Source organism: Artibeus jamaicensis, unplaced genomic scaffold (assembly GCF_021234435.1).
Source record: "Artibeus jamaicensis isolate MK-2021 breed Jamaican fruit bat unplaced genomic scaffold, CSHL_Jam_final contig_700, whole genome shotgun sequence".
NCBI lineage: Eukaryota > Metazoa > Chordata > Mammalia > Chiroptera > Phyllostomidae > Artibeus > Artibeus jamaicensis.
Window position 1 is genome coordinate 12361399 of NW_026521930.1, and position 15462 is coordinate 12376860.

Genomic DNA, 15462 nt, shown 5'->3' on the forward strand with positions numbered 1-15462 from the left:
TAACACATCACTCATGTGTGGTCGGCCCTCTGTATCCCTGGGTTCCTCATTCACGGATTCAACACGGATAAAAATATTCTTATTTTTATTTTTATTTTTTAGTTATATTTTATTCATTATGCAATTACAGTTGTTCCAATTTTGAAAAATATTTTTTAAAAAATGTCACGTTGCTGGTGTGTGCTACGTAGTTAGTCCACTGTTGGGACGTACATGCCTGAACACATACAGGCTTTATTTTCTTGTCATTACTCCCTAAACAATACAGAATAACAACCATTATGTAGCTTTTATGTTGCATTAGCTATTGTAAGTAATCTAGAGATGATCAGCAGTGTGTGGAGGACGTGTGCACGGTGTGCGAACACCGTTTTATGTGTGGGAACATCAGGGTTTCAGTGTCCTGTTTATTGGCTTAGATTCCGAAAAGCCGGATGGCTCATGGTTTCCTCTAGGGCCATCAGAGCGGGGTCTGCCCTGGCTGAGCCAGCCTTGCCCTCGGGCTGGCTCTCTGTACCCCAGCAGCCTGGGTCCCAGAGTGTGCGGATGGTCTGTCTAGGCCATGTGACTCCCTCTGTGGTCCCCCTTGAGACAGGCTCATGCCATTCTCTGGCCAGACAAGCACAGATCCAGGGTTGGACAGAGGTTGTTCCCAAATGCCCCAAGGAAAATTGGGGTGCCAACACCTGAAAAAGGTCATGAATTTTTTTTGTGGGGTCTCGACAGATCTGGACCTATGGGTCGGACTTTATAAGAGCAAAGTCTTAAGGACAAAGTACCAGGGATGTCCTGGGGCCTCTCCCAGGAACTGAGAGGACATAGGCGGGTGAGGCCTGGGGGCAGCTCTGGCTCCTGCACTCTCTCCATGAAGCACTGGGCGAGTGACGCTACCTCCGCAAGCCTGGGTTTCCCATCTGTCACCTGGAGGTAGGAGCATTTCCTTGCTTTAGGGTGTCCATCAGGTTTGTGCAGAGCCCCGTCTGCCAGGGCCACAGGAGGAGAGAAGGGCCAGAGTCCCTACCTTCTGACAGTATAGCCACCACGCACACCTCCCAAGGCTGCTGTTAGTTCAGCACCGGTGTGGTGGGACTGTCAGCTGCACTGAGGCAGCGCCAGCTTCGTGTGCAAAGGAGAAAGATAGTGCAGATCACTCAGTGGCTCCTCAGCACTAAGTCTCCCAGATCAGCATCAAGGATTATATTCCAGCAGCTGGACTGAAAGCACAGGGCCTAAGATGCACACAGCTCTGCTCCCTCTCTGGCTCTGTCACCTGAGCAACTCCCTCCTCAGCTTAATTACAGCCTTTGGAAGAGCAGCACCTGTGCATCACACCCAGCATCACTGTCAACAGGGTGACTTCGGGATGGTCACTGGCAAGATGGCTCCCTGTGCCCTGGCTCAGAGGGGGAGGAATAAGCTTGCAGAGGGACCCTTGTCCCCCAGACATGTAACTCCTGTCTTGGGTGATCACCTGACCCTAGAGTCATCTCAGAGCAAGGCAGGATGGCAGAAGGGAGGTCCCTCCCTCCCATAAGGCCAGATTTCTGTGGTACGGCCCTTTTACCTTGAAGCTGTGGGGAGCACGAGGCCTGGCTATGTTTTAGGTGGGCCTGGATATGTCCCCCACTCCCCACATGTAGCTCTTATGCACATGTCTGCCCAAAGTCCTGTGTTCCAGGGGTCCAAGCCCTGGGTCTTTTTGTGAGGTCCTTCTTGGCTTCCCCTGCCTGACCACAGAGCTTCGAATGGCTGGTGCTCGCTGCATGCTCTCCTGGGCACCATGCTCAGGGCTTGGCATCAGACACAGCTTTTATCCCTTTTGCATTAGGGGGAACTGAGGCTTGGGGCAGGCACCTCTACTCCGGCAGATCTGAGTCTGAGTCTGTCCTAGCACCTGACCACTCTCCCTCCCCCTCCCAGTCCTGCCTCCCACTGACGGCTCGGGATCCACCGGCACTTTCACGGCCTGCCAAGCGCAGCCCCCGCTGTGGGTGTCCTCAGTTGGTGTCCTCGGTCCTCTGTGGGCTCCGCGTGACCTGGTCCACAGCCTCCACTGGGGAGCAGATCTGGAGACCATGCCCCAGCGAACACGTGTGGGGAGGAGAGTAGCCTTCAGCCTCAGAGCAGCCAGGACCACAGGGCTGGAGCTGGAGGGAAAGGAAAGGGAACAGGCAGTTTGTTCTTGAGTTCAGACCAGCTGCGTGGTCTCCTTCGATTCCCTTCCGTCTCCGCACTACGTCCCTTCGTAAGGTGGAACAGAGTTCCCATGTGACGCGGCCCTTCCCCCCTGGGTGCACCAAGGAGAACTGAAAAGGGGCTCACACAGGTGTGTGTCCAGCAGTGTTCGTCACAGTGCTGGGCGTGGTGGCCGAGAGGGAGAGCAGCCCAGGTGTCCACTGAGAAATGACCGGATAAACCGTGTGGTCTAGCCACGCAGCAGAATTTTACCCGGCCTTGAAAAGAAAGGAGGAACTGACGTACTGTCACGTGGGTGAGCCTAGAAAACACAGTGAGTGGCAGAAGCCAGGCACACGAGACACATTTCATTGATTCCGTTTCCGTGAAATGTCCAGAACAGGCAGTGGGCGTGATTGCTTAATGGAGACAAGAGTTCCTGTTTGGGACGATAAAAACGTTCTGGAAATGGACGGTAGTGATGGTGGCATTACCTTATGAATATTCTTAGTGCCAGTGAATTGAACACGAATTTACCATTTTAATCATTTTTATGTATTTTACCTACCACAAAGAGAGGAAGCCGCAGCCAGGCCTCTGTCTTCCTCACAGTTTCCCTCACAGTTTTGTCTGTCTTCCCCTCCCCGTCCCTTCTCCCTCTAGCTCAGTCTGACCGTCTCACCTCCTTTTTCCCCTCAGTTGAACTTTGACCTGGACCGGGGAGTGTTTCCGGTGGTCATCCAGGCCGTGGTGGATGAAGGAGATGGTGAGCGGCCTTGCTTCTTCATTCTCCCTTCCAGTGTGCGGACCCTGCAGGAAGAATCCACTTCCTGACAACCTCGTCCCCCTCAGTCAGCAGAAAGGAGTTTATCCAGAATTGATGAAGGGTGTGGGAGTCTTGTTAGCAGGTTTAGGGTTGTGGGGCTCAAGCAACTAGCTCTCCATCTCCTCTCTGGGGCTCTGTTGGTGCTTCCTGCACCTGGGGTTGTGGGGCCTCATTCCAGCTCAGGAATTCCTGGCCAACCTGTACCCACACCCCCCAGTGGCAAGGCCCTATGGCAGCTTTGCTTTCACTGTGGTAACAGCAGCTAGACAGGCCTCCAGTTCTGGTGTCCACCCCATGGTGAAATGAGGGAGACAGCAGGGACCTGCAGGGAGCTTGTTAGATAGGCCCTCCTCAGGCCGTGCAGATTTCCTCACTGACCCAGCCAGTCCTGCCAGGTCTCTCTCCCACCTCTGGACTTCAGATCTCTAGCCTACGGTGTGAATTGGGGAGCTCCGCCAGGTCGGGCTGGTCCCCAGGCCCACTGGTGGAGTCTGGCTCCTTGGCCCTGCCTGAAATGTCCTTCCTGTGCAGAGTGAGACAGCAGGTGCCGAGTCAGCCTCGAGCAGTTGAGTGGCTGCTTCGGAGGAGGAGTGAGGTGAGAGCTAGAGGGAGGCAGGAACCCCTGGGCAGAGGAAGGCAAGATGAGGAGGAGCCCTCCAAAGGTTGGAGGCCTGCAGGCTGAGAGCACGGGAAAGCATCTGCTGAGAGGAAGGAGAAAGAAGCTGGGGGGGGGGGGGGGAAGGCAGCACTCTGAGTGCTCTCTCTTCTCTCTCCTGGGCAGTTGTGGAGGTGACTGGTCACGCCCATGTGCTGTTGGCTGCCTTTGAAAAGGTAAGTGCCATCCTGCACCTTGACCTGGGAGCCATGGGCAGAGAGGTGGTGTTTTGAGACCAGGAGTCTGGGGATGACGCCAGGCTCGGGGCACATGGAAGGTTCTCCGGTTGGCCCGGCTCCAGGGGAGATGATGCGTCTCAGGAGGCTGGGCCTTCAAGTCTAGCATTACCATCAGGGGGCTTTTCAAGGGCTTACGGTACGTGGTGAGGGCATGTTTCGGGGAGGCTCGCCCAGTAGAAGTCCCTGTAATCTGCCAGCACAGGGGCAGGATTCCCACATGGAGGGCTCTGGTCAGACCAGCTTTCCTCTGGGATTTAAAGGGATCCTGCGGGGACACCGGCTCCTATGGCTGTGACCTTTCCCCTCAGACCCAGCATCCTGGGAATCATCAGAACTTCTCAGCCCTCACCTGGTCCTCAGATATTCACAGGTGGCCCTGCCTTGCCTCCAGAAGTGTGCATCGCCCTGGTCACCTGGGGCTGGGCAGATCTCCCTCCCTCCTGGGGCCTTCCTGACCTTTGGGCAGACATTTGTTGAAGTCATCTGAGGTCTGAGGGCAGAAAGGCCCCTGGTTTGTTGTATCCTCAGCACCAAGTAGGTGCCCAGTGAGTGCTGGTTGGATGGACGAGGACCATGCGTCTGTGGGTGGTGGAGGGAAAAGACACCCCGTCTCTGCTGAGGGCCCCAGCTGGGGATGCCCCATGCGTAAAAGAGGCCATTTACATGGAAGGATCATTTAATATTACCTTTAGCTAGTGTTAACATGTATTTAACTTAGGTGTTTGCCGCTTCTTTCCACAGACCCAAGTCTTTAGGCTGTGTTTACAGGATGCATTCATTGGTGGTTAGGATGGTCTGCCAGTCCACTGTCTCTGTTAGGACATTGCTGGGTCTAGAGTTGGTCCCACTCTTCTGTCACTCCTGGTCCTGGGGCCAGACAGTTCTGTGTGTCCGTCCAGGCAGCGAGTGATGCCTGGCTGTGTTGGAACAGGGTGCCTGCTCACCAAGACCCTTACAGGAGGTAGTGGGACTTGTCCTGCGTTTGAAGATGTCATGCCTGCCACCCCCTCCCCCCAGTGCTCTGTGATGTGGGTTGGCCTCTGCAGTTGTATAGTGTTTTCAGCGCCAGCCTGTGGCCTACACGGATGAGCATCAAGGACTGCACAGGGAAACCAGGCTCGGACTGCTTATCCTGGAATTCCCACCACTCCTGGGCGTCCTGCTGACCCCCGGCATCTTCAGCTGGTGTGCGTGTGTGCAGCCCTGAGAGCCCTGAGTGCAAAGCCTGGCCCATTGCTATGGTCTGGGGTGTCCGGAGACCCCAGGAGTCATCATAGCTGGGCCTGTGGCCTTTCTGGCCCATTGGTCCAGTGCTTCCCTTGGCCTTCTGGGGTTGTGGTGGCACCAAGCGCCCGGGCCAGAGATCGGCCCTCTGCCACTCCAGTTCTGGGATTTCAGCTCTGCTCCCCGAACCTGGTCTGTTGGAAGAGATAGTAACTGTTTACCCATCTGCTTCTCTGGCCAAGGTGGATGAGCTGTCTCTGGCAAACATTGTGTGCTTCCAATTTAGAGCCCAGTGACAAACTGCGTATTTTTGGAGTCTAGCATACTAGAAACTTCTGTAGGAGCTGGTCAGCGTTACCAGAAGATGCCAAGTGCTCATCTCAGGTAACTCAGGAAACTGGCATTGTTACAAGGTCTCAGATCCCGTCCACTCTGAGCAGTGTGTCTGCCCAGGTACCACTGAAGGCTTGGCTCTGTTTTGTTCTTGGTTTTTAGACCTTTGTATGCATGCACATATTCTTGTGCTGTGTTCGTGACTAGACCAAGCTCTCTGAGGACCAGATCTGGTGTCCATTTCTTGCTGTCCAGTTGCTGCTGCTTGCCATTGGGGAGGCTCTTGTCCATCATCAGAACTTGACTGGTGGTAGTGAACTTGAGTATGCCTGAGATCTACCAAGGAGAGTTTGGTTTTGTAGGTCAGGGTGGGACCCAGGAGGCGGTATCTTTAGAAGGTTCTCTGGGTAGTGTCGAGGGCAGGTCAGAGGCCAGATTTGAGAAAAACTGGCCTGGCTCTTCAGTCTTCACATGGTCCCTCTTTTTTCTGGCTGTGGATGTGAGTGACCGAGGAGGGGCCTGCAGCTGGCTGAGCAGTGCCGCACGCCAAGTTAACCTCTGTGTTTTTCTTCCTGCAGCACGTCGACGGTAGCTTCTCTGTGAAGCCGTTAAAGCAGAAGCAAATTGTAAGTCTGTCGGAGGACACGTCATGAGCCCTTTTGATTTGACAGAGACACCCTGACCCCAAGCCAGTGGTCTCCGTGGATCAGTCTCCCTTCCACCGTGGTTGCTGTCGGGGTAGCTGATGACAGGCTGTTGACTCATTTGTCATTGCTGTGGCTCTGGGAAGTCAGGGTCAGGGTCATTGGGCGCATGTGTGTGTGCTGCACACCCACCGCATGCAACAGCACTGACTGTTGTGGCCCCCAGATCTTGTCCACTGTGAATATAGTAAGCTTTCAGTAAACATTTGCTGGATGAATGAACAAGTGAATGAATGGACAGAAGAAGGAAGAAAACAGGAAGCTAAGACTGCAGCTTCCCCTTTTCCTCCTCCACACAAAAATACCTCAGTATTGGGCAAAAAGGGATTTACTTAGTCTTTCAGGGGAAAGAGGGAGCGTCCTGGAGCAACTGGGAGATGGAGAGAAGTGCGGCTTTTCCGGGGTCTGTAACTCCATGGTCCCCCACCAGGATGGCTTATCCCTGTTGGCATCTGCACTGTGAAAATTTAGGGAGTGGGTTCTCTGAACTGTGTCATGTTGGCTCTTGATATTGAGACTGACTTTAGCAACGGCTGCGGTGGGGCCTGTTTCCAGATCTGTGATGTGCTATCCTTATATGTAGCTGATCAGGTATATAAGCCACAACCCAGGAATGGTGTTGGTTAGTTTTTCAAAAGAGGGGTAAAGAAAACTCTGGCAGATCCAGCCCCTAAAGGTTGCCGAAGGGCCAGAGACCCTAGTGAAGTTCAGGGCCTTGTCCTGGGGGAACTGGCTGGCAGGACTGTAGCTCCCAGGAGGAGTGTTTGTGGTCCAGAGAACTGCAGGAAGCACAGAAGCTCAGACCACTGCTGAACAAGGCCAGCATGAGGCCTGAACCTGGTCCCGCTTGTTGGGCTAGTGGTGGGCGGGTCTGAAGTTTTTTTCTCTAGATTGGGGACAGGAAAAGCTGCACCGGGTATGATTTCTAGGTCTGTGTGGATGTTGGCTTCAGGCCTTCTCTGGTGGACAGGACCAGCTGGGCCCCGACCTTATTGCCCATACTAGTTGGGCTGGGCAGATAGCAGGTTCTCTCTGACCCTGTCCTGGCATTGGACCCACTCCCCAGGGTTGGGGCAGACAGAATTCCCAACTATGCTTGCTCCTGGGACCCGAGCCTGGCAGGTAAGAGGTGGTGTTAGGCCAGGTGGGTGTGGAGGAGCCCTTGAGTGGGGGCTGGCAAGTGCCCAGATACCTCTCTGCCCTCCAGGTAGACCGGGTCAGCTACCTGCTACAGGAGATCTATGGCATTGAGAATAAGAACAACCAGGAGACGAAGGTATGTACTCATGATGAGCACGCGCCAGCACCCCAGGCCGGCCTCATCCCCAGCTGCCCTCCCACCTGCACAGAAGCAGGCTGGTGGGGGTGGCTTGCCCGGGGTCCCCCAGCCAGGCCAGGACCCTGCAGGTTGATGAGCCAGTTCCCGTCCACACCTTTTCCTGGAGGCCCTGGGACTCCAGATTCCATCATTTTCCCTTAATTTTTAAAAAGAGTTAACAGAGTTAAAGGACATTTTGTCCTTTTTCCAGCAGATTTGTTGGCTTGTTACCATGGTTGGGGTGCTGGCCATGAGGGCAGCCAGGGCACGTGGAGTCCCCTCGTGCCTGACCGGGCTCAGCCGGTGCTGCCCTGGCCTTCCTGTGCTCACACGAGCGGCTGAGCCTCGCTGCTCCCTGCGGCCTGGGTCCTCCCCAGACCGGTGCCTGTGGCTCTGTGGGGAGAGGGACGCTCCCTTGGGAGCTGCTGGTCCCTGTGGTAGGATGTTGCTCTCTCTCGATCCAGATTTTACTTGGTGAAAATATTTCAAACAAATATTTCTGAGCAAAAATTAGACTTGTCTGATTTTTTGTTCTTTTTTAACCAAAAAAATGGGTACCTTCTAGAAGATGTTTTCCATAGTGTTGCATCTTTTCCACATTTTCTTTTTGTTTCTGAGGAATAGAAATAGACCTCAGTTCCCTGATTTGGGGTCTAAGTAGGAGTGCGTTGGTGGGGGCGGGAGCTACAGATTCTCCACTTAGCCATGGGGCAGAGGGGTGCCTTGGGCTGGATCTGAGCCTGGCGCCCAGGGAGTGTGACTCTGGGCTCAGTCTGCTGAGGTGCCCAACTCTGTGGTGACCGTCCTGCACCCTTTTGGGCTTCCCTTTGCCCCCACAGCCTCCCCCAAGGGGAAGTGGGGGGTGGCTAGTGGGGCAGCCAGGGGCAGGAAGGCCTCCTCCCTGCTCCTTAACTGGCCCCCAGGCTCTGTCGTCAGAGCGTGAGAAGGCCGCTGACCCTCAGACCCTCATTGTCCCGCAGCCTTCAGATGAGGAGAACAGTGACAACAGCAATGAGTGCGTGGTGTGCCTGTCAGACCTGCGGGACACGCTGATCCTGCCCTGCCGCCACCTGTGCCTGTGCAACTCCTGCGCCGACACGCTGCGCTACCAGGCCAGCAACTGCCCCATCTGCCGGCTGCGTGAGTGGGGGCCCTGCACCAGAGCAGCCGGGGATGCGGGGTCTCAGCCTCCCACCTGGTGCACGGTGAACGCCTGGCACCTGGTGGTTGGTGCGGGCAGTTCACACCTCAGTGGCTCTGCAGGCATGTGAATGGTCCTGACCCTCCAAGGTCTGCTTCAGGGAGATTAGACTTTCAGAACGGCCGGGACCAGAACGGCCGGGACGGGTGTTCCAGGGCAGGTGTTTGCAGTGATGTTAGAACTGGACAGAAATTGATCAGTGAGTCAAATCTTTATATTAAAGGTCATGTGGAAAATATTTTGATTGAGAATTACAGTGAAATGAAAAGGGTAATCAGGGAATTAAATTTGGTTTTCTGGAGCACTCCAGACATTTTATAAAAGATTTTATTTATTTGTAGAGAGAGGGGAAGGGAGGGAGAAAAAGAGGGAGAGAAACATCAATGTGTAGTTGTCTGTCTCATGTCCCCCACTGGGGACCTGGCCCACAACCCAGGCATGTGCCCTGGCTGGGAATTGAACTGGCGATGCTTTGGTTCGCAGGCCTGCGCTCAGTCCACTGAGTTATACCAGCCAGGGCTGAAATTGGTCTTTCTTACATTTCACACATTGGCTACTAAGGTTCCACCTCCAAGCTCTGAGCCAGGACATGTGGTCCCAAGCTGTCACACTTGCCCCGTCACTGTCTTGGGGCTCAGAGGGAACCGCCCAAGGTCATAGCTAGTAAGGGGCAGAGGTGTAGTTTAAACTGGTTCTGACCCAGAGCCCACAGTTCTGCCCCTACTACACCAGCAAATCACGGGGTTGCCCCCTTAGGATAGCCAGGCGGGCCGTCAGAAGGGTGTGCAGGCACAAGGCCGTGGGGCAGGCCGGGTGCGTGGAGGTGGAGGACGAGGCTGCCTGCTCTGGGGGTGGGGGTCCAGAGCCCAGGAGGAAGCACCAGACTCCATAGGATGCTGGGGGCTGTGTGCTGGGCCTGCAGGGATGGCAGCAGGGTTGTACCCAGCCTACTTGGAGAACAGCTGGGATGGCAGTAGCCTCTCCTCTGTGGAGCGACATGCTGGGAGCAGAGGAGCAGGAAGGCAGGGCAGGGAGGCCATGGTGGGCGGCAGGATCCTGGCTGGAGCTGAAGTCCAGCTTCCCCAGCTTGCTCTGGCCTTGTGGGCACTGTCCAGAGGCCCGGGAGCAGGGGCCCCAGGGCAGGTGTTTGTAGCACTCGGGCTGGCAAGTTGGGCCAGGCCCATTGTCCCTGAAGCCTGCAGCATGGGGAGACTGCTGTCAACACTGGGGACTCAGTTGTCCTTCATCCCATTGTGGGGATGAACCTGATAAACTTGTGACTCTGTGACTCGTGTGCATGGCATGTGCTTTTCACTGAACCATGTCTGACAAACATTGCACTTTTGTCAGTGAAACCGATGCTGCAGGGTGACTGGTAGCTCCTTTTCAGATTTATTTTTCCAACTCCGTGGTCGGTGGGCAGTGTCTGTGCTGCTTCTGGTTTTCCCAGCACAGACGTGCCATCGTGGACATTCACGCACACGTGCCTGCCTGGCTGTCGGCTGGTGTAACTTCCAGGGGGAGACGTGTGGTGTTCATGGCTCGCTGTGTGCTTTTAGGTGGTTGGCAGGTGTAACTCAGAGGCACATTCACTGTCTAGTGTGACAGCTGCTTCCTGCCTGCCGCCCCTAAAAGCTCTGTTTGGGCCGGGGCAGTGTAGTCCTGGCTTCTCTGTTTCTTTTGGGTTGGGCAGTGGGGCATTTTATGATGACTCTGTTCTGCCTGAATTGTAAATGTGGCTTGTCCTGGGACTGCTGTGGCGTGAGTGGGTGGTCAGGGTCCCTAGAGCTTGGAGGGTCTCAGTGGTGCTAGAACTGCCTGCTCTTTGCCTGACATCGACCCCTCCCTTCTGCCAGCCTTCCGGGCCCTTCTGCAGATCCGGGCAGTGAGGAAGAAGCCAGGAGCCCTGTCCCCTGTCTCCTTTAGCCCCGTTCTGGCCCAGAGCATGGACCATGACGAGCACTCTGTAAGTGTCTCTTCCTCCTGCACTGGGGGCGTGGTGGTGGGCAGAGGAAGGGCTCTGGAGGAGGCCCCTGCCACTGTGCAGGGCCTGCCAGGCACCCAGGTGCTGCAGGGCCTACCCTCATGTTAGGGCTGTGTCTGGCTCCCAGAGGGGCTGGGTTGGTCAGGTGGCTGGATGGAGGCTACCAGGGCCCTGCCCTCAGAGCGCTACCTGGCCAGAACCAAGACCATCTGGCCAGCACCTCCATCTGCCAGCTCTCTGGTTCTTTGTCCTCACCTCCACAGCATGGCTCCCAGGTGGCCGTGAGGCTGAGCGGGGGGTCCAGGTAGCTAGGATTGCTGGCAATGGCAGGTGCCCCTTCATGGAGCTTAAGCCACATTGTCTGTCACCGTTACTCCACCAAGCCAGACAGCCAGGGGCACTTTGTGTCTTGGGAAGTGTGGTTTCCTTCCCAGGGTGGCTGCGACATACCCTCTGTGCACTCTCTGCCCACCTCTCTCCAGCCTGGGCACACAGGAGGGCACCTCGGCAACCGTCCCCTGCCCTTGCTCCCTAGGAGCCATGAGCTGGACCTCGCTGTAGGCAGACGAGGGGTGTTGGACTCTGGCCTCAGGGACCTCGAGAGAGAGCTGTGCAGAGACATGAAGAGACTTAGAGAGATGGGTATGTGTGGGCAGCAGTAGAGAGAGGAGAGGCAGAGACAGGGAGGTGGGGAGACACAGGTAGGGCAGGAGATGTAGGCGGTGGGGTGGGGGACAGACAGGGACCCAGAGTAGGGGTCACGGCAGGCATGAAAGCGAAAGGGGGGTGCTTAAGAGATGGCCAGACAGGGAGAGAGAGATGGGAAGAAACATGGAGAGAGACAGACAGACAGAGACGAGGATGGGAGTAGAAAGGAGAGGCTGAGACAGACAGATGGGGGAGGAAGGACCAGGGAACAGGTGTGGGGCAAGCCTGGGTCTCAAGCTCACAGGTCCCTGCTGGCCGTGAATATATTATCAGGTATGAGTCCCTTTTCTCGGCCCCCAACTGAAGTTGTTGGGACCCAGTGGTTTCTAGAGGCCCTGCCGACACTGAGAAGAGGACCCACACCCTCCGGACGGTGCACCCGTAAGATGGGCTCCCATGCCGGGCCAGTGGGCACGATGTGTTTGGCCCACGTAAAGTTTCTGAAAATTGGGTTAATGTTTAAAAATTTGGAAATTTCCCTTAAAACTCAGATTTATGGCTTCTCTTTCAAAATCTGGAGGTGTGGTCTTGAAGCTGGAGCAGAGGCAAGGCTGCCCCCCACCCTGGGGGTGGGGCAAGTCCTCACCATCCCATCCCTGCTTCTCCAGCGGCCACACTGTCCGATTTGCCTTCCGGGCCCTGTCGGCACCAGGGCCTACAACTTGGAAACTGGGCCGGCCACATACTTGACGTGGACTTACTTGATTAGGGACACTGCATACTTTTTCCAACAACTGAGTTTTTGGGAGAAAGAAAAACAGCAACAGCATCTGGGTGTGATTCGCTCCTAGGAAGTGAGGGCTCGTTCACAGAAGGGTGGCTGCCCAGGTGGTGGGTTTTAAATTGTGGCTAATGTGTCCCCTCCCAGTTTCTGTGTGTCCCCCTCACCTGGAGAGCTGAGGTGCAGCCCACAGTGCAGGGCGGCTGGGGCCTAGGCGGAAACCAGTAGTGCCTTTCCCTCCAGAGTTGTTTTCCGTCCTGTTCCCTGTATAAGCCATTTCCACGTAGTACCCGAGAGAGCCCAAATTAGGCATTTCCTCCAATGAGTTTGTTAAGGTGAACAAAGACATCACAGAGTGAGGTAAATTGGCGCTGATTTTTCTACCCAGCTACCATTAGGGTGTAGAAGTTGGTGGTAAGTTTAAGGGGCCAGGTTAAACCTCACAGAGGTGCTCGGGGCCCATGGGTCCCTTCCTCACACCAGCCAGGCCCACTTGTGGCCAACAGCCCTGCCCAGGACCTGCTACTTCAGGTGACCCAGACTGTGGGTGGGCACTGGGGATGGGGACGGGCCGTGCCAGCAGCATGGCTCCTAGCAGCTGCATAGTTGTGCAGGCCTCGCCCAGCAAGGCCCCTGAGGCCAAACCTGCACTGTGGCGAGGTCCCCACAGTTCGCGCGCGCACACTGAGTTTGTGAGGTGCTGGCTGACGGCACTCCCAGAAGCCAGCACGCCAGACAGACACCATCCAGCCAGCTCCAGGGCCGTACGGAGGGTGGTAGTTGTAAAATGTATGATTTTTATCTTGACAGTGTCCCTTTAAAAAAACAAAGTCGCACCCTGCCTCACTGGCCAGCAAGAAACCTAAAAGGGAAACTGTAAGTGTGTTTGGCCTCGTGGCCACATCTCTGCCCTTCACCCTGATTATTGAGCCAATGACAAGTACGGGAAGTCATTTTTACCCCAGGCTGATGCTTTTGATTAATTTAATCTGTCAAATCCACTCTCCCCAGTCCTGACGTCTCTGCCTAGGAAAGGAGTTTTGCGGAACAAGCAAAGCTCAAGGTCTGTCAGCAAAAAGCCAGTCTCGGTCCCCGCTGCCGGGCAACATGCCGGCCTCAGGCCGCCCCTTCCCGCCAGCTCTGCTTCTGCCCGTGGTCCCAGTGCCCTCGTTTCCCTTTTTTTCTTGCTGGCAGTGGAATGATGTTGGAGGTGGAGCTAACGTGGCTGCTAGATTTTGCAAACGGCACTCCTGGCGCTTGCTTGTCATCCTGCACCCTCTGCCCCTTGGGTTTTATTTCTTTGGGCCAAGGACTTAATTTTCTTGCATTTTCCCTGCATCTCAGGGAGCAGGCTGGGGTCAGACAGCGCATGGCGGCTGGGCTGGGCCTGCAGTGAGGCACACAGGTGGACGTCACTAGAGAGTCAAGCTAGAGACAGATGTTTTCCTTTTCTTGGTGGGCGAGGGGGTTCAGAGAAATTACTTACCTTTAAACGGAAAGTAGTAGGTTGGGAGCAAATGCAGGGCACCACTGGGTCAGCTGACCTGGGGACCTGGGCAGTGCTCTCAGAGGGCCACCGTGGTCCTCTGCTTCCCTGTGGTCCCGGCACTGCGTCACCGCCTCCCTGAAAGGCAGCCTTCCTTCCAGCCAGTCCGAGGGGGCTCCACACAGGGATACTTTGGAGCATTTGCCTTTCACCTCGTCTAATGAGAGTGAGGGCAGGGGGCTGCCCTGCCCTACAGGGGCACTGACATGCCCCAGCACAGGGGAATCTCCTTTCACCTTTAACCCTAAAGCAGGACTCAGGCTGTTGACGTGATTCACTCCTCGCAAGGGGGAAGCAGAGGTTCTGAACCAGGTAGCCCATTAGGATCACCTGGAGCACACGCCGCCCCTTGGATGCTTGCCACCCCAGGTTCATGGAGGATCTGAAGTTGGGTTCCAAGTCTCTGTTTTTGGGCAGACTCCCTGGGGACCAGTCACCTGTGCGCACCCCCGCCCCTCCAGTCTAGAACACTTTTGGTTCCCACTGGCGTCTCTCACCTTTAGCATGGCTTCGCTCTCCCCCGCTCCTCTCTCTTACTAACCCTCTCACCCTCCGGCTCCGCCAGGCAGGAACACAAAGATGTCCTTTAGGGGCCGTCCGAGGCTCGGGATAGGGGTGGCTCTTCCAGATGCCCTCTCCACCTTCATCCTGGACATCAGTCACGTGGGGCGTTTGGGTGTCCAAGGTTGTGTGCTGCACTGATGGCGAGGGAGCCCTGGGTAGGAGATCTGATGCTGCTCTGGAGTGTTTGGCCCCCCCTCTGGAGGAGGGAGGATTTAAGTCCCTGGAAGGTGGAGCAGGCAGGAGATGGTCAGAAAGCAGATTCTGGGAAATAGAACATCTCTGGGGCACAAGCCCCAGGCAGCGGGCAGGGAGCCCGGTGGGCAGGGAGCCCGGCCAGCCCATCCCTCACCTGCTCTTGTCCCCTCAGAGCTCTGACAGCGTCCCGCTGGGCTATGAGCCCATCTCCTTGCTTGAGGCACTCAACGGCCTTCGAGCCATCTCCCCGGCCCTCCCCTCGGCTCCTCTATATGAAGAGATTACCTACTCGGGCGTCTCAGATGGCCTATCCCAGGCCAACTGTCCACTTGCTGGACTGGATCGAATCTTGGAAAGCAGCCACCAGAAGGGCAAGTCAAGGAGCAAATCCCCTGACAGGTGAGGCTGGTGCCAGACTTCCCTCTGGGGAAGGGTGTCTGGGAACTCCCCCACCTGCTCTATGGGCCGGGGCAAGGGAGATGTGTGCTAGGAGATAAGCGCAAAGCAGGTTTATTTGTAATTTTGAATAATTTTACAACGCCTTGCATTTGGTGATTCGCCAGAAAGAGTCGCAAGCCCAGTAGTGGTTTGGGCTCATGGCTGTCGATCGCAGCAAAGGCAGCGGGAGGGAACTGCGTCCGAGGGGCCAGAGGCGCCAGCGTCCTCCCTGCCCCAGGCCACACAGGAGCAGCAAACCCCAGGAGTGTGCTCGCTGCCTCAGCCTGGAAGCACCGTTTGAGTTTCAGGGTTTCGGGACTTTCTGGGGGTTGGTCACATGGGCACATCCTGTGGTGTGACCAGCGATGGTGCCAGAAACCAGCCTCGGTGATACCAGGTGCATGCCCTCCGCCTTGTTTATGCCTGACAAGCAGGACCGACGTCACTCGCGTACGGAACCTTCGAGAGCCACATGCCTGGGCCCACCAAGGGTTCATCACGGGTCCCTGGGACACTTGCTAGGCTCGTGCAGCTAGCTCTGCTGTGTCTCCTCACACATGTGCTGGTTTCTAACTAGAAAAGTATAAAAAAGGCAGAGGTTCTATAAAACCGACTACAGCCCTGTGACCTA

General features: G+C 55.8%; 1 protein-coding gene across 6 annotated transcripts in view; it reads left to right on the top strand.

Moving 5' to 3' along the window:
- The window catches only part of MGRN1 (mahogunin ring finger 1), a 49098-nt gene that overhangs the window by 25187 nt on the left and 8449 nt on the right, over positions 1-15462 (top strand). For 4 of the 6 annotated variants that reach the window (XM_037137981.2, XM_037137980.2, XM_037137982.2 and 1 more), the window contains exons 6-13: positions 2875-2941; positions 3783-3832; positions 6031-6078; positions 7364-7432; positions 8455-8614; positions 10532-10641; positions 12899-12964; positions 14566-14792. In XM_037137981.2, the coding sequence (XP_036993876.2) occupies positions 2875-2941; positions 3783-3832; positions 6031-6078; positions 7364-7432; positions 8455-8614; positions 10532-10641; positions 12899-12964; positions 14566-14792 (797 nt within the window). The remainder of the gene's footprint in view (positions 1-2874; positions 2942-3782; positions 3833-6030; positions 6079-7363; positions 7433-8454; positions 8615-10531; positions 10642-12898; positions 12965-14565; positions 14793-15462) is intronic. The other 2 variants (XM_037137983.2, XM_037137984.2) reach the window with 1 other exon arrangement.